Source organism: Euwallacea similis, chromosome 24 (assembly GCF_039881205.1).
Source record: "Euwallacea similis isolate ESF13 chromosome 24, ESF131.1, whole genome shotgun sequence".
Lineage (NCBI taxonomy): Eukaryota > Metazoa > Arthropoda > Insecta > Coleoptera > Curculionidae > Euwallacea > Euwallacea similis.
In genome coordinates, this window is record NC_089632.1 from 393167 (window position 1) to 420865 (window position 27699).

The window sequence follows — 27699 nt, forward strand, 5'->3', positions numbered from 1 at the left end:
ACGATTTAACACACGACGTTAGCTTTTTTAACTTAGGGGTCAAATTACTGTAATTTTGTTAGATTTTAACATCAAGCTAATTTACAAAGAAATACAGAATTTACTTATTTGAATGCTTCTATGGAAATTAGCTTGCATTATTTATTAAAATTAATTTAAACAAGACACATTACATAAAATGTGGACATTACTGGTTTTCTTCTGTCGTTTCCACATTTTTTTTCCAACTCTTTGCTGCTGCGAGTAGTTTTAAGTTTGGGCCATTGGACTCGTCTTCTGGGAATATGTAGTCAAATACTTCTTCCCAACCTTGTTCTCTTCCCTCTTCATCTATTACCTTTTGCCGTTTCTTAATCCGTTTTGGCATCTTAGCACTGATTTTGGCTTGAGATGATTCATCTCCATGTGTATTCTCAAATTCCCTCCAGTTTTCAAATAGGAGAACTCTGTTCTCCTTATCAGGCGAATTTTTGAGGCTCTCATTGCCTCGCTCAAAAATTCTCCTAGCTAATCGAACATTAATTCCATCTTCAGATTCTTGATTAAGTTCAAATTTTGCATATGAGAGCCACACTTTTACATGGCTGGTTCTTTCTAATAACCTCTCATAAAGCTGTCTTGCATTTTCAGTCTCATCTTGAGATATTTCTAAGTCAATATATGACTTCCACAAAAGCTCAGGCATGTCCAGTCTTGGTTGGTGGATAGCTAACTCATATATTGCGCGGGCTCTATCTATATCACCTAAAAGAGTTTCTAATTCTGCAAACTTCATCCACGTGACACAATTTTCAGGTCCGAATTCCAAAAATTTCTCATAAAGTTTGCGGCATCTGTCAAACTCACGTAGCTGAATTTCAATATCAATATAGCCTCTAAACAACTTATCTCTGGGACACATTCCAATACCCATTCCCAGGATTTTTCGGGCTGCTGTCAAGTTTTTTTGCCTGATTTCAAATTTGGCAAAAAGCAACCATATTTTTGAAAATGTAAACACTTTATGTGGAAGTAATTCCAGACATGCTTTATATATCTGTCTGGTTCTCTCATAATCTTGAGCTTCAAGCTCTTCAAAGAATGCATAATTAATCCACAGATAAATGTATCTTCTCCAAAAATCTTTATTTTTTGAAGGGGGAACATTGGCAATAGCTCTTTCATAAGTTTCCCGTACTGCATCGATATCATCTTGACCTTCCACCAGACGAATATAATCAAACCAGGCATCATAATTTGTAGGATTTTCTGCAATTTCTTGTTCATATTGAAATTTCCTTTTTGAAACAATAACTTCCTCTATTCCAGTTCGATCGCCAAACTTCTTTTCATGAATTGTGTAAGCTTTGTATAAATCTTTGGTTTCATCTTTAGGAATGTGGCTCAAAGCATACTTATAAATGACCCTAGCCCTATCATGTTCTTTTTGATTCTCTTCAAATTTGGCAAATGATATATAAAGTTTCTGATCCATATGATCATCTCCAAAGAACTGTACTGCTCTCTCAAATATCTGCCTTGCAGAATGAATAAAACCATGGTTTTCTTCAAAACGAGCATACTTAATCCAATGCTTGACCTGAGGGTGTGTTATAACAAATCTTTCATATATGCTTCGTGCCTGGTCAATTTCCTTATATCTCAACTCAAAATTAATGTATGTTTGCCACGCTTGCTCATCTGGCTGCCATTCCATCCAGCGTTCAAAAACCGCACGTGCCCCAGGAATATTCTCCAACATTTCTTCCATATAAGTGTACTTATACCAAAACTGATTGACTCTGGGAAGGATTGTAACAGCCCGATCCCAAAGATTCCTTGCGTGATTGACTTGCCGACTTCTCATCTCCATTTCTGTGTATTTTAGCCAAATGGTGATATTTCTGTGGTCCACATCCAGAGCTCGCTCCCATATTGATCTAGCCCTTTGGATTTCCTTCTGAGATTCCTCCCATTGAGCATACTTTATCCAATTGGAAATAACTGTTCTGTTCTTTCGAATATTGTCCTCAAACTGTTTACGTCTTCTTAACTGGTAGTCTGCTAATTCGGCTGGGTCCGAAATTTTTTGCTTAGGTGGCGGGGGCAAAATTTCCAAGTCCCTTTCTTTGGCCTCCCGTAAAAGTTGCTCAGCAGTTATTTGAATTTCGGCGGGTGCTTTATTTTTCACTTTTGCCACTTTTGGCATTTTTTGAGCTTTTCCTTCCATTATAGATTGATTAATATTCGTTTGAAAATCACAATAACTGAAAGTTTAGATGGGAAAGTAAATACCTTTCATACTTAACCTAACTTCTAACAAAGTGACTTTAAAAATGACGTTTGCAAACCGTTGAACCTCTGATGGTTCTGAATGACACGAGTTCGTGCAATTGATGAACTCACAAATCCTACACTAAGTGTGAGTTGTGTCTGCTGCGCTCTTTGCCGTCGTGCACATGCGATTTGATTATTTATAATAGGAAACTTGTTAGCGGGTAGTGACTTTTAAACATTTTTCAAACACAACCACCCGTATTTTCTTTTCTAATTGAATGGTGAGTCGAATTCTAAATATCTTTTATATAGCATCATCTATAGTTAAACTTAGTAGTTTTCGAAATTTTCAATTACAAAAAGATTAAGTCATATCACTTCATCATCTATATCCAGATTAAAGATACCTTGTAAAGTGTTTCATTACACTTAGTTCTAATATGGAAAAGTTGGTGCCATACAACAACCGTTAAGGACTTGAACTCTTTAGCATTTTCCTTTAAGGTTTTAAGGAGCAAAATGTATCAAAATAATTCTGTTTCCAAAATAATCTCTCAAGCACGGAATATGGACTGAGATAAAAGCCATTCGGCCTGAAATAGCATTTAATGTTGAGCGAGTGTATTTTGACTAAGACCCTACATAGCTGTAAATTGTGTTTACAGCCCTACTTATAATAATTACTGCAGGAAACTCGGGCCGAAATGTACAGGGTGATTTATTAAAAACTGTCCACCTAAAAAATCTCAAAAACTTTTACAGTATAAAAAATTTCCAAAAAGATGTAAATCTATATTTTGAGAACTATCTTTTGACCCATAAATGAATGTATTGCTACTCACCTTCTCACCCTTACGCCTCCCAACTTAACAAAATTCAATGAGAACACTCTTTTTGTAATACAATTGTATATGTATTACTTTTTTTTGAATGTGTGTTTTTTTAATTGTCCTTTAAGCCTGTTTTGTCTTATCAAATTATTTAATTTAATTTGAGTAAATGGGATTAAAAAGACTCAATGTAAGACTCAAGTAATAAAATTTTATTAATGATTCATGCAAACATTCAAATTGAGCACTGTTCTGTCCCAATTTAAAAAATCAAGAAAAATTCAATTGTACAATTTTATACAATTTCTTTACTTAATGATAATACATAGCAGTTTTAAAGGGTGGTTTTCAAAAGAAAAAAAAAATTTAACGCATGTAATGTGCCGGATTGGAATAACTATACGCGAGTCAAAAATATAACACTTTATTAACTTCTCGATAATACAAGAGCGGAAGCGAGGCGTAAAGACCCTTTTATGTAAGTGTCTGTGAAGATGAGTCGTGAAGGTTTCTGCTGGACTTGAGCTTGACTGCTTGACTGACTGACTGACTTTTTGTTGTGTAGACGTAGCCTATTTATATACATAATATCTACATGGACTTTGCTAAAGTACATTAATAAGGGTAGTTTGAATCTTAAACAGTACTGAGGCTTTGAGTCTCAGCTAATTACAATTTGATGGGTTAGTTATATCGGACAAAGGAATTGTGTTTCTACATAAACATACGTTCTAATTAGGTTCTAATATTATCCTTAGGTTTCCATGAGAAAGTAATATAAGTAATAATGTAAGAGGTTAATGCATATAATATAATAATACATAGCGTAACCTGGGGTGCTTTACACGCAGAAATGCATACAGAATTGTTTTTAGGGAAGTTTTTGCCCTCCATTGATGTGTCACAAGAGGGGTGACTCCATTTAATTTCTTTAAGCTGGGGTGCGTGAGGGTGAGGAAGTGAATAGGAACACATTCATTTATGGGTCAAAAGGTGGTTCTCAAAAAATAAATATTTGCATGTTTCTGGAAATTTTTTATATTGCAAAAGTTTTTAAGGTTTTTTGGGTAAACATTTCCTAAAAAATTATCCTGTATTTTTTATACACTCTGTCTTTAATCTAACCCCAAAGGAGAATTTCTAAGGGATTGAAGTCTGGCGACCGCGGCCACACTATGATATTATCTACTCTATGATACCCCGTCTCTCTTAATAAAAACTACGTGTAATTAAACACCTTACAACACAAAAAACAATTTTAATCTGAATATACATAATAAAATGATATAATCTAAAAAAATCATTTTGCATTTAAATATTTCAAAAACTATCAATTTTAACTATTAGATATACAACAACAAATAAGAACGTTAATTAATATTTTTAATACGCAATTGATATTTTTTATATATGTCGGAGTAACTTGTGAAGTATTCTCCATTTTTTTTTTGTATTTGGTATATCGCTTTTTTTATTAACAGAGAAAAGAAAGATAGAAGAGACAGACAAACCAGTTCACTATTCCACGACCGCTCTTCTTCCCATCAATCTATTAACTGCCCGTTCTTTGTCCCTGTTGTCTTAACTTTCCCAGTTCTGGTGAGTCCTTCAGAACCGTGGGAAAAGTACCTGCTAGTCCCTATTACAAAGGAGTCAATAGTGTAGTGTCCCAAATAATTAGCACACATGGCCACTTAAGCGCGCCGTGGCAATAGTAACCTCGTTCCACAGTGCTTTGTCTTCAGATGGCCCTGTCAGCCTGCCCTTCATCTTATTGTCTATCCTAATGCTACTTTTACAAATCTTAAAGACTAATAATTCTCCGACATATTTTTTTGGATCATCTTGTATAATGAAAATAGGAACGTGACAAATCTATATCTATGTCTATGTATATCTATATGTCAATAAGATATAATTTAATGTAATGATGTAATGCCACATTTAGGATATTTGTCTGTTGTATGACTTTGGCATATTACAAATGGCTTATCAGTCAAAATCCCCATGGTTTTTAATTGATAGTCCCTTTAACTCCTTTTAAATACCTTTAAAACTTTTAAATTTGGTTTGGCTCTATCCCACAAAAACTGCAATATTATAAAAAATGATAAAGTTTTCGACAAATTTTGAAGGGGAATAAAAGTTTTAGACTTAAATTTGTTATTAAATGGTATTGTCCATTTGTTAGTTACATTATAAATAAAAAAATCTCAATTTTTTTAGACCTTACCTTATTCCTAATCCAATTCTTATTAAGCATCTATTGATTTCAAATTTCTACCATTTAAAAATGTTGATAAGAATAAAATATGCTCCAAATTTGGTTGCGTTCTGATGACGCATTGCTAAAATATGCCGTTTTTTAGAAAGTTACAAGCCAACTTCGGAGATCAATATCTTCCCAATTATCAATCGTAGAACATTTTTTTTAACAAATCATAATATTTTAAGATCTCTTGCAGGCACCTGCTCTGTGTCGGTTCCATTACGACTCGCCCCGTATAATTGACATAGTGAGAAGGGTGAGACGATTTTAACTTTAGATGATTTTAATTTCCCCTTTTTGTTGAACCCTTCACTGCCGTTCCTGCTGAAGCGCTTGTTGGGCCATCATCGTGCCGGTCATGCGTCTGCGAAGTTTCGATCGGCAAAGGCTGGGGCCAAAGCTCAGCATATTCTAAACTCTACATCAACCAGCTCTCTCAAGTCTTGCGGTATATCGCAGGTAGGTCTGCGTCGAACATCTTAACAACTATCTGTGATAGCGGTAGTGTTCTCGACATTCATTAATAACAACATCATCAAAAATCCGACTGATATATAGCGGCAAAGCGCAGTGTCAGGCAGCGTCCCGCCACTCGATAGACGGGAGTGTAAATTTAAATTTGTGACAATGCGAATACATTTGCGAGTGTATTTGTGACGTTAGTATTACTTAGTATACCTCCTGCGAGACGGTCGATCGTGCTTGGTACAAGTCCCCTGCAGCCTGATCACATGTGATATGTTGATTAGTATAGTACCTACCGTGGGATTCTAGCTAGGTGCTGCAGGATGCCGTTCTGCTTGCTGGGCCAGTGGAATTCCAACGCGCAAAGGTCGATGTCTTTAGTTGTTTAATTTTGAGTCGCAGAAGGAATTTTGCGAAAATTCCACTGGTGTAGATATTATAGAAGCAACATATTGTAACATCAACTTGTGAACTTGTTTGGAAACAATAGCTGCCTACATTGGTAAGAACACCTTTGTTATTACATACACTCACTTGGCTTGCTACATTTCATGCCTTTTATACTGTTTATCATCTACGTTCGCTGTTCTTTGTTACAGATCTGTGAGATTTTCTTTTTCTTGTACCTAATCAAGTGGAATTTGAGTGGGCTGTATAATAATAAGCTATTCTCTCGCTAACAAATAGTTTAAAAGTATGCTCGCTCCCACACTAATGTAGGCATAATTGATGCGAGAATCTCCGTTAAAAACCATTTAAATACAATACAATGTTAAATATTTCCGTGCTATTCCGTTCGTACCATTGCGTACCAGTCCGACTTTTACCATTCTGTTATGCGTTCAATGTTCAAAATGCACTTAGCTGGATAAGAGAACTTTTATCTTAAAATACACAAATTCACATTTCCACATAAAGCTTTGAGGTGATAACTTCTCTCAGCTATTTAGTTTTCTAGTGACAATTAACATTATACCACCGGCTTCTTTTGAAGCATGCTCTCGCTTATAATAAAGTTAGACGGCCTATGAGGTTATGGTAAAATTGCTTTACCGCACGCATTTGTGACATTAAAGTAGCTCATTACAGCACGGGGGTCTCAAAAAATTTTATCGCATGCGAAACAAACTGGCAACGTCATTGTCAAAAATATCTGTGGGCAATCACGCAACTATTATAACTGAACATGTGTGATAATAGTATATTAAGATGTATGTATAGGTTTCATAAGACAGCACATTGGTGCACGGATTCAAATTTGCCAAACGAGGAGCAACGAGTTGGGAATTGATGAGTTGACGGGCGACAATGGCCTTATGAAACGGGCATATTGTTCATATTATTTTTTGCATTGAAGTTGATCAATTGTTACAATAAAAACAAAAAAATTTCTACTTTTTTACCAGTAAATCGCAAATGACCAAAAAGATTTATGTTAGGCAGCCATAAGTATTAATGTAACAAAAACATTTTTATTTCATGGTAATGTTTAATTGAATTTATACATAGAATAAAATATGAAGTTAACACAAATGTTCTCATAAGAACAGTATGCCGCTGTGCTACAACCATACTAAGACAACTTAAAAATCGCGTTATTTTCGTTTAAATTTTGTATGTAAGTGATTTTATTGTAAATAATATTTTTATTATCCGGATTTCAAATTTTCTATATTTCTATATATTTTATTATCTATATTTTATTTTCTATAATTTTCTGTCCTTTATAAACCAAGATGTTGCTTATATTTATGGTATAAAGTGTCTTTTTTTTAGATGGGATTTTGTAAGATGTTCATATATGTATATATTAGTTTAAGAAAAGTACACATTATTATAAGATGTCTTAGATTTTACCTTGACTTGTGTTAATATTAAATGGTATACAGGGTGTCTGTTTTTGCGGGTCAGTTATGAGAGTCTTGGTAACCAAAAAAATACGAGGTTTGTTAAATTGGGGCAGTTACGAGTTCAAGAATAAGCCGTTTTAAAATTTGAAAAATTTCAGTGACATTCGGAGGTTTTTGGAAAAAAACTGAAATTTTGGAAAAACGTTTTTATTTTTGCTTCAGTTTATTAGGCGAGATAATTCTAAATGATTGACCTTTCATCATTGCAATTTTTCCTTTCTTATAATGTGATATGCGAAATCATAAGTTTCGATTTTCCATAACTGTTATTAACTGGTTTTCCTTTTTGGCGCCATCTTGGATTTTCACATTATCGAATTTTGCTTTTTTTTATTACAATAATGTATCAAATGTTAAGATTTAGTTTTACAGTTTGGTATACGCAGAAATAAAATAAAATTTGTGATGGAAGTGTTAACTAAATTAGATGTATTCTCCCACTTTTTACATTCACCTGCTATTTATTCTTGGCTTAATGAACTTAGCTCGTTCATCGGAAACATGTACTAGTGAGAGTTGGCTCTTTTTCCTTAATGAAGAAGAAAAAAAAATGGTGGAGGCGTCCATTTTCGCGGCGTAAAAGTTGGCGTTTTTTATGATAAGAATTGACTGTTTTTTTTTAAGTGTCACAGGAATAAGTTTAGATGACTGGAAAATGAATAGGTCTGGTGGGTCCTTTAATTGCAAAAAAGTACAAACGGGCAGTGAAGTTTCTTTGAGCAAATAGGGATTACCGGGTACATTCGAACAGACGTTCAAGTGTGTTCTGTATTTATTGCAATAGCAAAGTATGTTTGTATATTATCATTAGCTAGTTAAGCCATAGTGACTAATACCTCTTATGCAGGTGTGCCTGACTGGGTATATTGATATGGTAACGTCACATCTCAGCGTAAACGTTATAACGTTAATGCAATATGCTGATTAGGCATATGGAGAAAAAGGCTCCGAACTGATTATTTAGTAGAGTCGAATAAGATCAAGAAATACGCTGAGAGGGCGACGTGGCCGAGAGTTCACGGAAAGTTAACATAGAATAAAGTTATTCTCGTAACACTTATATGCCCGCAGTTTCATTTTTTTTTCATAATTACTCATAGTAATTAACAAAGTGGATACGCATCTTAACACGTTCGAACGCACCTCTACCGCTCTTGTTAAGGTGCATATTGACTTGAATATTTTTTCCGAACAAACCAATTGCGCCGCACACACTTCAGAAATCAAGCAAAATTTCGGCACTTTCACCCACTACTTACTTTAGTTATCTTGTTCATTGAAAACATAGCTGCGAGGATGTGGCAATGGCAGTTAACGCCTTTTTCTGACACATTTCTTAATAAAAAAAGAAAAAAAAGTGAGCTAATAGCCCATTTTTGCGACATAAAAATCGGCGTGTTTGAATGACATACATACATGAACAGCACACGTTTTGAAAATTTTCGCTACGAATGAGTTTGGATGGTTTTGAAAAGTTAGTGTGACTCATGGATCCTATGATTGTAAAAAGGTCTAAAAACGGATTGAACGCACATACGCACAAATAACGAAATCCCTTCGCAAGGTTTACCGACAACGTTCGGACAAAATTTGGTATATTCAATTCTGTTATTGAACTAATCTGAACTAAATAATTTTAATAAAGCATGTGCGACGCCTTAAATTGGCATTTGAAGAAAAATGCATTTTTTTCAAAAGTGCCACTTTCCGCACTTGCGCAGGTAAATAAATATTTCAAAACTCATATTCATATTCAAAACGTGTAACTACCGAGCGGGCTTTTGCAGAAGAGTTGTTTCCCTGTTTATCTTCCAAATCGGCTACATTTTTTTATGATGTAGTAATATCCACAATCATTTGTTTTTGATCTAGCATATTCCAGTATGTTTCAATTTCAAAAATGAATTATCAGACGTGGCCATTGATATCAACTGTACATTTTAAATAGAATTTTTGGATTTTTATAGAATCGTTCTTTATATTTTGAGTCCATATAAAGTTTATTATTGAGTCCTATTTGGTCAATTCTGAACTCCAAATTAATGTTCGTTGTTTTACATACACAACCGTGTGTAAATACAAGTGCATGTATAAATATGTCTTGAGCACTCCTCATACCAATGAAATACATGTGGGTTTTTGGGTTCTATCGGCATTGCTTTGATCTGACTAGATCAAGGTGCCGCTGAGTGAACTTTCTACTATGAGATATATTTACTGGTACTATATTTCAGCCTATACTTTTCCTGATTGATGGTTTAAATTCTTGCAAGTGAAAAAAATTTTAAGTCTTAAATATTAGAGTTATGCGAAAATACCTGTTAATATCCATTAATTGGTCAATACTTATCGTAACTAGTTGTTAAAAAAACCATAGTACCAGTGCACATCTACATATATAACAATAAACAATAGACTAATAATGATTGATTATTCGTTTAACATTAAAAGTAAAATGGAAAGTCATGTTTGCTAGATTTGCAATCGGTGCTAAACGCTTAAAAAATATCCCAATAATTAAACCACACTTTAGTTCGTAGTTGCGCATAATTATTAATGGCCGATGACGAATTTTTACCACTCGGAGGAATTCCTGCAGATATACTTTCCCCTCTTTCTCTACTCATCCGTGCAAGTTCGGGTCAATGTTACTTTCCATTCTCTTTTCGTTGGAAGGTTTTGATGAAATGAGCGAATGAGAGAAACCTTTTAAACGGGGAATGAAATTAAACTGATATCTAAGGGATTTTCCTTTTAGCGCACTGACGTCTACACCTATATGAATAAGTTTTATATTTAGACTAGAAACGTAGCCTGTTACACGTAGCAGTTTTGTATGTACGTACATAGCGTCTCCTGTAAAATCGAACCCCTATTAATTCCTTTTAATAGTCATTTTCTAAAATAAGACACGACGCATGAGATTTTTTTATTTATTTGATACCTTTTTCATATGTTCGTTCCTGAATTGGTAAAAAATGAGGTGTTTTTCATGTTATTTTCTCAAATTACCTAAAAATTGCATATCCAGGGGGTGTCGAAATTAAGTGGTCAAAGTTAAATGTGAAATTTGAGTTTCCTTAATGAACTGTGTAATATATCCTTATGCTACGCTTATGTACCTAACGTCTTGCCATATGCCTAGCATAACCAGATTTCCGTATCCATTATTCTCAAAAACATGTGGACCTGTATAATAAAACTTTCTCTTTTTTTCTTTATAAGAAATAGAATTTAAGTACAACCCCGTTTCGCTATATCGGTAGAACTGCAACATATCTATAGAAGATCCATCTCGTTATTCAACTAAATGTCACCCTCTAAAAAGATAGATAATAAATTAACGGACAATGGCCTTTTAGCCGTAGCACACCTATATGTGTTAGCCCTTAGTGTTAGTATTTAAGGATTCCACCATGTTTGTAAACTCACTCTTAGACGAATTCTCGCGTTAATGTGTATTTGGTTAACCAAGCTCTTCATTTTTGTAAAGCTGATTGAAGTACATTATTTAACAGCGAAATAAATTATTTCGTAAGTTGTTCCTAAGTTTGCTGTGCGAAGATCCATTACAAGTGTATTCCAAAAATCCTAGTAATCGAAATACAAAATGTAAAAGTTTCAATCTTTTTTATAATTTTAATTCATAGCTCCTTCAATTTGTGAGAAATCAAGTTGAAATCTTATACATATATCACTCTTCAGAATTTACATAACTATGATAATTCACAATTTGTTGTTGAAATCTGAAAGGTGGTACTTTTTCGAGGATCAAGATCACTTTTATCATTCCAAACTATTTTGTCACACGCCACTGACCGTTTGTTTTCCGAAATTCCTAGAAATGTATGTAGAAATCCAAATTTGAACACATGAAGCAATATGCCCTTCTTACGGAAAAATGTACATTCCTGGATACTTTAGCAAATAACTAAAAAATATGGTGGCAAATACGACAGAGAGGAATGTTTTTGTTCGACTTTTGATTAGAAAACGCAGCACTCTGTATATAGACGAATCATTTTACAAACGTGTCTATATAAGGTATGATGTGAAATATACAGTGTATCCCATTTTTAAGGCTCATCATTGTGATTTCTGAAACCGTAAGAGATATGACTTTGTTTCAATGGGTACGAAATTGTGTATGTGGGTCAAATTTCAGTTTTAAAAATTCTGGAATTCTGAAAACTTCCGAAAATATTCGAGAAAACAAGAAATTGTAATGTTCGTTGGTCGGAAGAGACAAGGTTTAGTTGTGCAAAAATGGAAAGTAATTTTTCTCCTCATTCAAAGATGAACAAATATCTTGTATGTCTCATAAAAAATTTTTTAGTAACTACGAAAAAAATATTTTTTATAAAAAGTAACTTGCATTGTAGTATTCTAGGTAAAAAAGTGCTTTGGAAATGTTTTCATATAAATAAAAAATTTTGAAGAGGAACAGATTTACAGACAATTTTATTCGAATAATATCTATAACTTTGAAACAGTAATAGATAGCACAATGTAGTTTTTACTGTTAAGTATATCGTAAAAATTGAGCCATTGACTCCAATATTAGTTTTCTTCGATCTCCACTGAAAAAAGCAATATCCTTCTATCTTCCCTCTCTGTATAGGTGGGCACTTTCCACTCACATATTCCAAAACTGAATTAATTATAAACGGTTAATTATAGAATTTGGCGTTAGAATATTGCCCATTCATTTTGCGTCGCCCTGTAGGTATGTCTTGAAATAATCTAAAATTACATAATGTTTAATTATTGGAGATTTAACAGAAGTCCCAATTCTCGTAGTTGAAAGGCATCATCTAGTCACAAGACTAATAGCCGCTTATGCACAATTCTGGTTTAATTTATCTTCCAAAATAGAAAACCGCAAATCTTATGCCTGTAAAAGTAATTATACAGTTTTGTCCGAGATTTAAGCATTTTTATAGCATCTATACAGATGATGATTTCGCATTTCTCCCTAATAAAGAATTACTTCGTCTCTTTTAATACTTATCCGGTAATTAAGTACGTAAATGTAAATGTAAAAGCAATTTCCTTAAGAGCATTTAGTTGTATTAAATCCTAGGAGGAAGTAATAATTAGTAACTCCATGAAGAATGTAGTTAATTACCACAACACAATTTTTTTAGTTAATTAAAATGACTGCCTGTTAAAGGACCTCCTTTGTAAATGGTGTTTGTTGCAGCTTAAGAAAAATGTCAACAAGTACGACAACTAAAAAGGTACACAATCATAAGCGGGTTGGATCGACTGGTACCACTGGAGAAGACTCATATTCTTCAGACGACGATGACAATTTAGAACCAGATAACCCCGACGTTACTCTCAGGGACCACGTTACTAGACAGCTGTTCAACGACAGGCCGGAATATGGATATTCTGCTATTAGCACCATTTCGGACAAAGTTAGGTGTATTAGTGTCACCAATAGAAATAGGTGAATGAAACACTGATCAAAGTTCTGACCGAAGTCAAGGTTTCAGTCAGGCTTCAATGGAAATTACTACCTCAATAAACACTGAATTAAAACTCAAATTGTAGTTCGGACAGCTCTATGTGTAGCGATTTGGATATGGAAAAATGTGATTTGGATGTCATAACGTCATTCGATTTAAAAGACGACTGCGACAGCAAAAGTGCCACAAGCGGCGGAGACCAAGTTGACTGGTCTACTTCAGTGGTGTCTTGCAAAGATCAACTGGTGTTAGATTTGCAGGTAAAAATGGGTTTGGAATTACTAATGTTGCACGTGTATTATACCTATACTACGTCTAACAATATACGGCTTGAAATACCCACTAACATTTATTCCCAATATTCGATGTTCGTTCAAATATTTGTTAATGATTATGAGCAAGTTGCTGGATGATGATGAAAAATTGATGTTTGAACAACAATTCTTACGTAAAACATTAACGGTTTTTAAGTAATATGGATGGTTTACAAATAACAGTTTTTGAAGTCCTTTAATATGCCATTTCCAACGTTGCCAAATTATTTTTATTATTGTTATTATTATATGTATATACGTTTATTATTTATGTTATAAATTGGACGGTAATTACGTATATTTCAGAAATTACAATTTCTAATGCTTACGGGAAATTTTACACAGTTTTCCATTATAACAGAGGGACTTGAAGTTTTTATTTTATATAGATTTTTGAATAATTACATAGTTATTTTAATAGAGAAATTATATTAAATAATAACGCAATAATAAAAGTGCAGAACGATCTCTTTTATCTGTAACTGCAGTGCACAAAGTAAGTTCTTACCTACCTATTATCTTATTTACATGTTTATGTTTTAAATCGTTTCGTCCAATTTCTGTAAAGAAAGCTCGGGGTTAGGGCATTTCAGACTATCCAGGATTTAGTACGTTTAGTAGAAACAATAATAAAATAAATCTTATTCGACATTCGCCATTGGGGTTCAAAAAAATAAGCTGTGAATTTAGGGGTGCTTCGTTTATTTTTAACGTTTCATTTTTAGAAAATCGCTGATGTATTAGGTGTGTCCATATTTTCGCATGTAAAATTAAATCATGAAGCATTTTAATTGATCAAGATGCAAAATTTAAAAACGCTTTTGTCCATAAATTTTCCCCTAAAAAACTTAAAGCGCACGGACGTTCAATGAAATCTGCCATAAATGCCATGTACACCACAAGTGATGAGTTTATATATTAATTTATTGAATGTATATATGAATATATACATGTATATATATTAATATAAATAATATATACAGGGTGTCCGGAAATTAGAGGTAAATATTTTAAGGGATGATTGTATGACCAAAAATATATAGAAAACCTCATATAAACATAGGTCGACAAATGGACCCTAAGGGAGCTAGACCCTTTTAAAAGGTGAACCCTGAATATGATTTTTTTATCGATATATTCGAAATGGTTTGAGGTAAAGTTATGAAATTTGGACTGTTAACTCAGATTTTTGTGATAAATTAAAACACTTAAACGAAATTTAAAAATCTTATTTAGATGTGTGTTAAACAGGGCCGGCTTAGGCCATTTTAAGCCCTAACTTTTTTGATTGTAATTTTTCCTACATTTTGACTACATAAATTGAAAAAGCATGGTTTTCTAGATTAAAAAGGTACTTTTTGTCGACTTCGAAATAAGGCCTCGTTTTCGAGAAATATTGATTTTAAATAGTATGTGCAATGTGTCATGTAACGTGAAAAATTAATTAATTTAATTAATTAAGTAAATAATAATTTATTTTATAAAAATGTCTCAAAATGATCTCCTTCTAGTTCCAAACATAAATTAATTCTTTTTAAAAAGTTTTTTTTTTCACGTTACATGACACTTTGCATATGCTATTTAAAATCGATATTACTCGAAAACGAAGCCTTATTTCGAAGTCGACAAAAAGTACCTTTTTAATCTAGAAAACCATGTTTTTTCAATTTATGTAGTCAAAATGTAGGAAAAATTACAATAAAAAAAGTTAGAGCTTAAAATGGGCTTAACCGGCCCTCTTTAACACACATCTAAATAAGATTTTTAAATTTCGTTTAAGTGTTTTAATTTATCATAAAAATCTGAGTTAACAGTCCAAATTTCATAACTTTATCTCAAACCGTTTCGAATACATCGATAAAAAATCATATTCAGGGTTCACCTTTTAAAACGGTCTAGCTCCCTTAGGGTCCATTTGTCGACCTATGCTTATATGAGGTTTCCTACATATTTTTGGTCATACAATCATCCCTTGAAATATTTACCTCTAATTTCCGGACACCCTGTATATAAGCTTATCATTATCATTAATGCGATTTTTTAAGAACAAATAAACGAGCTGATCGCTTGCATAGAGACAGACCTTAACTCCGGAATCTCTAATTAATGGAATGCTGGAGAGCAAGTCAAAATGAAACCGCTGCAGCGAAGCCATATCCGCGATCGTCAAGGAAAAAGAGCGGATAAAACGAGCCATACAAGAAGATTAAAGATTCGTTTTTCCGTAACGGAACGGCGCAAAACAAAAAAAGAGAAATAAAAAAATCACAATAAAGCTCCAGGAAAAAAATTATAGGAGAAAAACAAAAAGGAAATTAACAACTGGGCACAAGAGGGCCACCATCTAATTAAAACCACAAACGCTTCTTTTATTCTGATGCTTATATCCCTCAGGGATAATACCGGTCGCAGGTTGGCAACAAAATCTCTAGATTTTTAGTGGGTAGGTACTTCGGTGAATCCCCTACTACCCGGTCACCAGAACATCCAACCGGGTGTCTTACTGAAGATTTTCCTTGTGCAAAAAAATATACATGACATATCATTAAAGCAATTATTATATTTTAAGTAAACACAACTATTTGCTCTACGAAAAACGGTCATCCCGCTTAACGATCAAACAGTGAATCTTATTATAAATTCTTGTTGTGTCACTTTTACGTGTAGGTACAGAAATTGTAAAAGTTTAAGTGATTATTTTTTTAATATATTTTTAAGTTGAAAAATTATCTCATTTCGACAAAAATGTCCCAAAAGCTGAAAACAATTTGGTAAAAGGTATGTTAAAAGATTTTAAAAAAATGTGACTATTAATAATTCATAACTTTTCTTTACAAGTCTTGCGTTGCGAAGGTAGCATATCATATTTGGGAGAGCATGTATAAGTGGAATGAATTTTCTTTGTGGTTAAAGAAATAAAAAATCCTACTAAAGAGCTGACAAATGAAATCCCGTTTGATTATTTCCTAATTAATCCTAATTGGTCGATCTTTTATAATGTGAGAAGGATGAAATTTTCTGTAGGACGAGCTGAAACAAGCCAGCAAACAACTGATAATCAAGGACGAAGAATTAGCAAGGGCAAATAGGATCAAACAAGATGTGGAGGCCGAACTCGAAGACCTGACAGCCAGCTTATTTCAGGTAATATGAAATATATAACGCAAACCGTACATTAACGGGTATTCTAAATTACTTACATTAAGTTGCAAGTTTTTGTGTTAAGGTCAACAGCCTTGGCTATGTCATTATTATACTAACGGATGCATTTAGATGTGACTGATTAATCCATGAAGGAACATGTGTTTGTAGGAATTTTGCTTTAAGCCGTGAAGGTTTCTAACTAAGCTTCAGAATTTAAACGCAGGCATAATTGACAAATTGAAAGAGAAACCGTACAGGATCTGTTAGTCGGTTTATCATTTCATGCTTTCTGCGACAAATGAATTGTTTCGGTTTCACCTGGTACGAACAGTCACCGCGTTATCGTCGTCTTGTCTCGTTTACTTACTATACGATCAATAACCCATAAGAAATGGATTGTTTGTTAAGAAATCGTTTTATTAATAATTAAGTATGCAGTATCTTACACGATTGCATAAATTGTGTAACGATATTATTATTATTATTGGCACCTTTTTTTGGTGACCGTTGATATGGATTTTGTAGACCTACTAATTGGTGTTTTCGATTGTAATACGGTTATATGACCTATTTTCTTTTTTAACTTTTCCTAGTTTCATTTTTACGTCTGGTGATTAATGTGTCAAATACAGATAAACAATTTCTTAATTTAATTTGGTGACCAATCTGTAATACTTACTTCGAGCCTATAAACCCTGTTTAAAAAATTGACACCGAAGTATAATACTACAAAATTCAACGTGCTGCATCAAGTTCTTAAGTTGATAAAATTTCTTTTTCACACCTGTCAGTGTTTCTCCAATTATATACAAATATTCATACCATATTTGATTTTTAAACTCCTTAATCAACGGTGTCAGGAGATCTTGCTGACCATTTAAACGCGCTTCTTCTCCCAGTCGGTTTTCCCGCATACCGCAATCGATTTATTAAAAACATCATCTTGTTGATTTTCGAATTGACTTTAGAGGCCTCTTGATGTGGCCCCTCATGGAAATATGAATCCCAAATTTAAACTAAATATATGACAAATTGGAAGAACTGCACGAAAAAATTGAAAAAGTCTAAAACTTAAACACCCTCTATGTGTGTTAATATTCGATTTTCAAATATTGTTTTCTTATAATATTAGCTATTTTGCCATTTTATCTCATCGTTACAAGAATGCAGATTGAAATTGAAACACTTGAAAGAAATAATTATAAAAAATTACGGTTTTTTCTTATTTTAACGATTGCTGACATCACTACTACGTGGCTTTCGATTACCAATAAATACATTTGAATTTTAACAGTTATTTGAATATCTTGTTTCGTGAAGTATTTGTGACACAAATATCTACAATTATTTGTTTTTCAAAAACGACTTCACTCTATTCAAAATTAACAAACTTCGCAATTCAAATCATTTAAGATGACTGTGTATATGAAATATGACTCTCGCTTCTCTTTTCGCATAAAACTGTGAAATTGAAATATTTATTTGCAAAAACATACTTGGATACTTTTATTGGCATTCCAGCAATAAATATCCACACATTTTTGGTCTTTTTATGATTCCAGTTAAACGATTATTTATACTAACTGGAATAAACATAAATTATCATGAAAATATTGAGAGAATCTACTTTAAAGATAGGAACCTCCGTTCCACTATTGATAAACAAGTAATATACTATTATATGTATTTGATAAATATATTCACAGTGATTTAATTAAAATAATTTATTTAAATTATATTATACACAGTGTTTATTTACTACTTCCTCAGAGCCTATGAATTCATTTGCGATTTTATTAAAAATTTCAATTTTGGGGTTGTATGTTATCGTACTCACCCTAAATTTTTTTATAGTGAGACCATTCGTCTTCTAGCTATGACGATTTATCTTAAATTTTTAGTAGTGTAGGTGCCCATAAAATATTGAATATCTCTGTTAATGAGTAGAAGTTAGATATCGATAATATTCGGAGCGGAATATTCAACACACCAAGAGTCGCTGAATCGAATCAACTAGGAATCTGTACCGATTATTCAAAATTACTACTTAATTCTTCATTTTTCCAACTTACATTTTCTTAATTGTTTTATAACAGGATGATGTTCTTTACAATATCGAAGAATACAGGAATGGATATTTGGGAAGGTACATATTCATGTCAAATGATAATGAATCCATTAACAATACCTTAGAACTACGTTTATTATATTTGAAAATTGTAGTGGAAGACTGCATCTACGTTTAGGTAATAAACCTAAGATTTAACAGCGCTCCCCTTGTCCTCAAATAATTTTAAAGCCCAACACGTAGAATGTTAAAAATCCTTTGATTTCATATATTTACTACATTCATAAAGAAGAATTCCTTCTAGAAATAAATGTAATACGTAAATACTTCAAAGGAAAAATACCTTATTGTTTCCATTACGCAGAATACAATACTTTAACCTGAACACCTTGAATTCAAGTTTGGGTCCTCTCATACATAACTACAGGCCGAGAAAGAGTACATTATTCGCTTCATGCATAGCATCGTTTGCAAAATGTCTCATGGCAAAAGTTTATCATGACCTAGTGAATAAATATTTTTAACAAGATAATGCAATTAATTAACATCTAGTTTCTTCGAGTTATTTATTTGTAATTATTGCATATTCGTTCGTGACCTGGCATTCACTCCGCTCCCACATAGTTCAGTATGCAGAGAGTCAAGACTTATCTAAAGCTAGCACAAAGTTTTACAATGCAAAACAGCATTTATATTCAATCGCTTATTATTTTACAGGGCGAACACTTATTTTTGGTATGAAGGATACAAATATTGTTCAAATAAGCTTTTCTTATATTTTTCCTATAAAAGCCATGTTGGACATTGATACTATTTGATAAAAAACTTTGAATTTAATTTTTATTTTGAAGTACAGAAAATGAATTTCAAACAGGGAAAAAATGTACACAGAAACAGAAATCAATTGTCGTTCTTAACATTAACATTAAAGCGACTTTAACTTGTTTTCTATTTAGACTAAAAAAGAAAGCTAAAACAAATGTGTAACCTTCTTTAAATAGACTTTTTCCCTTAAAAGAATTCCCAGGTAAAAAATTAATATTTTCAGCAAATTCGATGATACCCTTATTGTTACAGAATATTTAATGCTACGATTTCTGGGAACTTTTATTTGTAACAATAGCAATTTGATGCTCGATGGTTCGTTCAGTCTCCCTACTTAGGCCTGATTAACTATTTTCTATGAGTGGCTGTATAGTGCTGTATAGAATTTGTTATATTTAAAAATTACCAATTTGTTCTATTTGCTCTAGTCCATCGATGTTGAATGTATTAAAATACTTTGTAATTTACGCCACCCTGTAACTCTTTACATTCAGGAGATTTTATCGGTTTGGATTGTGGAAGTGGCCAGACTGTAATGAAGAATGTCTTGTTGAAACATGTGATATTTATCACTGGCATTTATTCAAAACAAGGACACTTGGAGCTTTTAAAATATTAAAATTGGGTGTTGTAAAAGTCTAAGTTACTGATTTTTTCATTTTTGGCTACTCTCTTCCTCATCACAGAAAACCATTTTATTTTTTTTCTAGATGAAAAAATTTTACAAATCCAATTTTGAATAAAAAGATCTAGAAATTTATTTACTTATTTACTTCAAGCATTCGACAAATTTCGGTAAAAAGTGATCTTAAATTTTAAGTTATCTTGGATTTTCATCTTGACATCTATGGTAAAACATTGACATTTTCATTTCAATGTCCGACTATAAACTGATAAGATATGACATCAAGTCAGACAAGGAGAATCGAAAAGAAAGTTGGGACTGGGTGAAGATCAATGAATTTTTAAATTAGGTTCCGGCGTAAAAAAACTAAACCTTGATTCAGAAAATGTTGACTAACGGAGCCTCAGATGGATGTTAGGTGAATCAGTCCATAAAAGGCGTTGAGTGTTAATGCCATAATCCCAGCGATGTTGGTGGAGGGACTAGACACAGTGATACCATCGTTGAGTTAGATGCCCGTCCCTCCAGCTTAGACATCGGGAAATTGAGAAGAAGCGACTGCAGCTTCGCTATAGCTTTCAGACTGACAAGTCTAACACACTTCTTAATAAAAGAGGTTGGAAAAAATTGTAGATATTAAGAGAGAGAGAGATGGTGCAAGTACTTTTCTTGGACATAGAAAGAGTACTCCACAGGTCAATGTTTATGGCCCAAATTGACATGAACACCGAGAGAGATGAGCGAATGAGTTGCCGAAGTGGGGTTCCCTATCACACTTCAAAAAATGTGAACCATGTCTAGAAGTTAAAGAAATGTACAAATTTCATGCGCTAAGCACTTAGACGTGAAAAAGAATAAAAGCAAACTGGGTACACTGGACGGGGTGTAGAGAAACAAAGGAAATCTTGCCCGAATTGGACATATACAAGACAATGGTTATTAAAGAGACATCAATAATGCATCGAGGGCGTACAGAGCATTTTAGGTTAAACAGGCACAAAATGATACAAATGTTAACGATAACTTTAATATGTTGGCATGCGTATTTCTGAAATTATAAGACATACGAAGTTATTTAAATAAATGTATTTTATTTTCTTTTAGGAAGCCCATAACATGGTGAGAGAAGCGAACGAGAAACAAGCTGCTGCAGAAAAGTCACTAAAAGAAAGTCAGATGAAAGTAGATGTATTAACTGCAGAAGTTGCTGCTCTGAAAACGTTAGTTCTCACTTCTACACCCAGCTCGCCGAACCCCCATTTACATCCTCAGATATCCAAAGACGAAACAGGTATAAAACTAAAATATATAGTATTTTGAATGTAATTTCCTTTTACTTTAAAACCTACATTGTAGAATTGCTAGCAAACTTACTCCATAGATAATAAAACCTGAATTAAGCTAATGAGATAGACTAGCAAAATCTTAAGTATTAGGTCTTGGGCGGTAAGAATAAAACTTCTAACAATTATCAAATTTTCGATAAATTGTATTATGTTCATTATGGTGGTAGTGATTCATGTGAACTGAACAGTTTTTAAAAAGAAAAAATCCTTACGTCACAATTACATTTTTTTAAATAGAAACATAGACCACAAACATATTATAATATTGAAAACTGAGACAACATATCGAAGTATGATAGCATAAGTATTACATTAGGAGTTCGGGGAATGCATTTCGGGACGTGTAATGAACTAATATAGAAGGAGCTCGGAAAAATTGCATTTTCCCGTGTGCCTGCAATCAATTCTCGCGCACATTTTAGAATGATAGTTTTCATTATTAAAATCATTAGAATTTCATTAGAGGTCTGGAAAATTTAATTTTTTCGTACACGGTGTATTTTGCCGTGTCTTTATATACTATATAGTAGATACAATTTTTCTTTATCAATACGTTATTGGATTTTATTACAGCACGGACGCGATTTTTCTATCAGCATCGAGAACTTTTTACGAAAACCATGTTTGTTTAACTTGGACAATAATTGTAATAAACCAAATTTATTACGGAAAATGGACACTTCGTGCATTACGTTACAACACAATTCCCGGGAATGTTTAACTACCAAATAATGAGAATCTAACATTTTGAGAATAAACCATCTATATTCGCATTCGTCTTCTTTTCTCATGCGTTTCCTTTATTGTCCTTTTTTATTTATCATTTCTCGACTTAATCACCATGTAACATTACTGTCGAATGTTTATGTTTACAAACTTCGCCTAGGTGCGGCACAATCATCATTTGCTTGCAGAGAGAGGGGTTCATTCAGATTTTATTTTTATTCTTACTTAAATAAACTTTCGTTTTTACTTAAATTCGCCTTAAGGTCAGCTGCCTGGTATATCCTCATGCAGTTTTTAGATATACCTAATAAACTCAATTTACCCAATACCCTTGTGCGTTTGATACCATCTCTTACTCTTATAATCAGTCCTGAAGGAAAGTACATATGTAATTTATAGCGATGTGATTGTGAATGAGGATATTGGGATACTCTGCTCAACTATTTTGTGCATGCAAAAATGGGTTTTCATGAGTGTAGTATGTGAAAGACATACCATATTGTACACTTTTCCATCAGTACTTCCATTTGTTCGTACAAAACAACTATCTTCCCACTTACCTTTATTTAGAGTTTAATTATTGTTGGATTTCTGATACAAGTGTTCCCGTCCAAAATTCAATAGTCTTTATGTTCTCAAATTTATTGTCTGCAAGAGTCAAGTTTGTTCAATTTATGACTCCTTTTCTTAAAACAGAAGAAAGAAGAAAGTATGAATTTTTGAGTCTTGTTACTTGAAGTTAGTATTTTCACCCATGTAAAGACCAGATGACCAGGACAATAAATCAAGAGAATGGTTGCAGTGTTTGACCCTTTTAACACAGATGGGTGGTAAAAGTGTGAGTCTTTAGTAGTCAGTTCGTTACAGATCTTTTGACCGTTAACACGTGCCTTCTGACTGTAATAATGAAATTAGAGCTCTAACAGAAACGATCTGTCTTAGATTCTTTTATTTCTATACCCCATAATCTAACAATTATATACAAAATAATATGTAAAAATGTGATTTAAATTGACAAATAATATAATTTTAAGGTGTGACAACAATGTTCACAAAGAAGCACAGAAGATCGCCGTCACATTACAATTTGAAATACGGACGGGAGAACTCACCGCCTGATTCTCCGAGGAAGGAATCACCTATTTCAGTGATTTCCGCTGTTGACATGGAAAATAAAGATGAATTAGAGGTGAGTTTAATTAACATAATTACTAAATTGAGTAGGAAATAAAACATTGCAAATGAAATTTAAACTTAACTTTGAAACTATAGATAGTTCTAAAACGGTGTAACTGATTTTTAAAGCGACACATGACTGGATGGAAAATATGTTGTTTTTTTTTTAAATTGAAGTTCTTCGGTACTTATATGAGTAAAAAAAATCAATTTCTTCTTGCATACAATGGGCAAACAATTTATTTATATACAGGGTCACTCAACGATACGCTCTCTTAATATTAAAAATTAAGGACTTTTTGGAAAATTTGCAAAATACGTCAAAACAATTTTTAAGGGGGATGAATTTTTATATATAATTCAACCTCTAAACTTCGTTTTTGCGTTACAGGAACCCTGTCAAAAATTTTAAATACGATGAGGGGTCATGTAACACCTCAAATTAAAGGTTTTTTAAAACTACATTCAAGGGTGCATGCGAAATTGAAATATATCAATAGATTTTGAATCATATACACCAATAAAAATTCGTCCCCCTCAAAAACTGTTTGACATATTTTGGAAATTTTCCGAAAAGGTCTTATTTTTCAACATTAAAAGAGGGTCAAATTTTTGTTAGATAACCATGTATAACATAATATCATCGATTTTCACGTATATTTCTTTTTATCACCAGATGGACCCAGTCTTCCACAAAGAATTTCTGACATGGCGCAAAAATCCCATACTAGAAAAATCGGATCCCTTCCTTCAAAGAATTTATCAAGAAGATATCGATGTCTGTCTAAATTTTAGCAATACAGAATTATTGCAAAAAGTAGTGCAAGCCGTGGAGAATGGCACTGTGTTGGTCGAATCCATTGGAGATCGTACGAAAACTGTGTTTCCTAAGTGAGTAATTCTATGAGCATTATCAATTTCATATATGCAAACTCGATTTGTTTCCTACAGGACGTGTGCTCTCCTGCAAGTTCCACGACTGTGTTTCTATCGCATGAGCGTAGGAGAAACAGACACGTGGTACAGCATATCTCAGATTTGTAGAAATAGAGTGAGTATTAATTTATCCATTTAAGTATTATTGAACATGTTAGAAGATTACTATTTTATTTCAGATAATTGCTGTCTGTGATTTCTTAAACTATTTAAAATATATACAAAGAGGATTAGTTAAAAGTTCTGGTAAGTGTTTGTTTTGTAAATCAACAAGAAAAATGCTAATTGATATCCCAAGTTTAAAGACATAGCCTTATTTATAGCCTAAAAACTCAAAGAGATATTTAGGCGCAGTTTGCCATTACTTCAAATTTCAAATAAAAAATGTGGAAAAACTAAATTATTTTTAATTTGTAGGAAAGGTTCCTCACAAATTGGTTTGAAATGTCCTGCACATTTTTGTAAAGTTTCACATTTTTTTAAAAATTAAAATATTCTTGTACAAAAGTGAGTTTACATTTTTGATAAGTGCATGGTAGCACAGAATATAAAAAACCAATTTCGCTAACTTCATTCATACTCAGTATTCCGGGTTAATACCATAAATGTTTTGCATGAAAGCATGTTGTGGAAAAAGTTTATGCATGTAGATTCATATGGTGTCGAAAAAGCTCCACTCCAAACTCGAAATCTTTTAACAAAATATTAAAAAAAAACGCATGGAACTTTTTCAATGTAACAAGATTGAACGCAGAATTATCTGATTATTTTGAAGCACGAATGCTGTTTAACATACACTTTAACATATGCATATTGCTTAACATATATTGCTAACAACAAAACAAAAATAATTAAAAAAAAACAATTGAAATTAAATAAAAAAGTAATATGTAGTTGGATACTTGAGGTGCAAGGTCACTGGTACGAGTAAACCATTAGTAGTATTATCCTTCATTTTTCCTGTAACATTTGCATGCTAGTCTTCGTCCATTTGAAGGTAGATATGGGGTAGGTAATTAGTTCTGTACTAGAATGTTCGATTATTTTAATAAGTTCTATGCTTTAGAGAATAATTTTCTTCTCCATTAATTCCGACCTTTCTACTCGCTTTAAGCTTCTCCATAAACTTGTTATACATAGTCGTATTGTGTAGATATCCCGATTTTTTATACATTAAATTATACATTTGGAAGAAGCGCATAGCGTCTTACTCCCTTGGGAGGGCTTGCTAGAAACTTGGCCGTACTTATTTCGGCCATTTATGCCTGTTTGATTATTAAGTCATTTCTTGAAAAACGTGACTAATCATTTTGCGCTTTGTCTTTCTCTTCAAGCTAAAATAAATAATAACATAAAAAACATCTTTTCCTAGAGGTCATTGGGATCATCTTCATCAAAATCATCAAAAGAGGGATAAAAAATTTAGGGGAAATCGTAAATATGTGCAGTGAAGATGATTCCGTCAGCTTCCAGGAAAATGCATTTTTGTGTTATTATTTCATTTAATTTGGAGAGGAGAAAAAGGTGTAAAATGGTAGGCACATTTTTTTAAGAAAAAAATTAATAATGAAGTAGAGAACACTGATAAATTGAATAAAGCCCAGTTTCGTTCTTTCCACATTCGTATTTTTAATTTTCGTTCATTTTGTTGGGGGTTTTTTGAAGCAATCGGTTACAATTTGCATGTTTTTGCATCACGCACCAATTTAGACGTCACAAAGATAAATGGGTTTAAAGGTGAAGTTAAAGCGTTAATAGTAAATTCATTATCAAATTATTGTGTCACTGAGCTGTTCTTTGATCTGTCTAAAAGCTTGTAACACCGCACAGCACAATCCTTTGTTAGAGCATCTTTTTAATTATTACGGAATACATGATTTATGTGCTGATCTAGTAAAATTCTATCTCTACGAAAAAGAACAACCCATTCGTATAATGGGAAATGGTCGCCTTATTTAAACGCTACTAATCCCGAGAGTCTCACATTTGCAAAATAGAATAAAAAGTAAACAGCTTATGGATTAATTAGACGATTAAAAGGCTATTTCATTTGTGATACCAAACACGATTTCACTTTCAAGGAGAAATACGTCTAGATCCCCAGACATTTTTTTGGATGTTGGAGGCATTTCAATGGCTATCTTCAGAGCTTAAAAAAGAATCCTTGGAAGTGTTTCATTTAATATCAACAGAATATTGCCGCCCATGCCTTTAATAATCAGGCGTTCTTTTAGTTCCATCAATTTTCTGTTTAGCACTAGTACTGTTTGTCAACAAAATAGCTCATTGTTCAAAACGAACGCTAATGAATACGCTCAAAACATGAGAACTGCAACTACATTATAGGTGTGTTAAACATCCCTTATGACTACACCATTTTTTTTTAAAAATCTTATGTATAGAAGAATTCAAGTTTACAACTTACTATCTATAGAACCGTTCAAAATGACAACGTATTCAAACAATGTGTCACAACTTTTCCACTTGAAAAAATATTATATTCATTTAAATTTTACTTTTCAAGCCACTTAACGTACCTATGCATATTTTACTAGTATTACATCGGCAAATTTATGCGTCGTTGTGTCACTTTGTACCCCTGTGAACAATAAAAGATTAATTTTTATTCATTTATTTAAATGCCATCATTTATTTCAGCTCACGATGTCTATTGGGAAATAATAAGACTACGGAAGAATATGTCTCTGGCCAGGTTAGGACTAGAATTTTCGAATTGATGTTTTACAGTATATTTTTGTATAATATGTATATTTGCCAACAAATCGTTTTTCTTTGAGTTAGGCCAACTTCAAATTTAAGTTAAATTTCGAAGTAAACAAACTGAAACATTACTCTTTACCACGCAAAACAAACATGTGGCACATGTTAATGTTTTAAAAATTTCTAAGGAAAATGTCAATGTATATGAGACGCGCTATCGATATGCGCGTGCAGTAAAACTTTTTACCACACGAGTGCGTGTAAAGATTTTATCGCACGCTATTATTTAGTTCCACTTACAGCAGAGAAGATGAAAGATATAGTAGCTAATACGTGCGAAAGTGTTTTTACCGCATTCAATTGCTGATTGAACTGCATATCGCATTGTTCGTTCGTAAACAATAGCTGTGTCCTAAAGTACACTTTTCACCCTTTTGTTAAGCAATTAACAATCGTATCAATATCAGTTTTAATCGGTACTCGAGAGCATGTAATTTTCAAATTTACACACGAAGTCATAGCTGGTTGGGTTTTGCCAGTTATGCAAGAATAGTTTATAGCTGCTTATAAGCCATTATTGTAATTGATAAATAAGCCTTAGTGTCTGCTTTCAG

General features: G+C 32.9%; 2 protein-coding genes across 2 annotated transcripts; one reads left to right on the forward strand and one right to left on the reverse strand.

Moving 5' to 3' along the window:
- Nucleotides 1-87: 87 nt before the first annotated feature.
- Nucleotides 88-2288, reverse strand: crn (pre-mRNA splicing factor crn). The gene has a single exon (XM_066402059.1). It carries the CDS (start codon nt 2207-2209, stop codon nt 188-190), a length of 2022 nt encoding a protein of 673 aa, XP_066258156.1. The 5' UTR covers nt 2210-2288; the 3' UTR covers nt 88-187.
- A 3574-nt stretch (nt 2289-5862) lies between these two features.
- LOC136416613 (guanine nucleotide exchange factor for Rab-3A-like) lies at nt 5863-27211 on the forward strand. Its single transcript, XM_066401881.1, has 10 exons — nt 5863-6322; nt 12934-13185; nt 13290-13464; nt 16543-16662; nt 21285-21471; nt 23287-23441; nt 24105-24319; nt 24380-24479; nt 24544-24610; nt 27023-27211. Exons 2-10 carry the CDS (start codon nt 12944-12946, stop codon nt 27100-27102), a joined length of 1341 nt encoding a protein of 446 aa, XP_066257978.1. The 5' UTR covers nt 5863-6322; nt 12934-12943; the 3' UTR covers nt 27103-27211.
- Nucleotides 27212-27699: the final 488 nt, after the last annotated feature.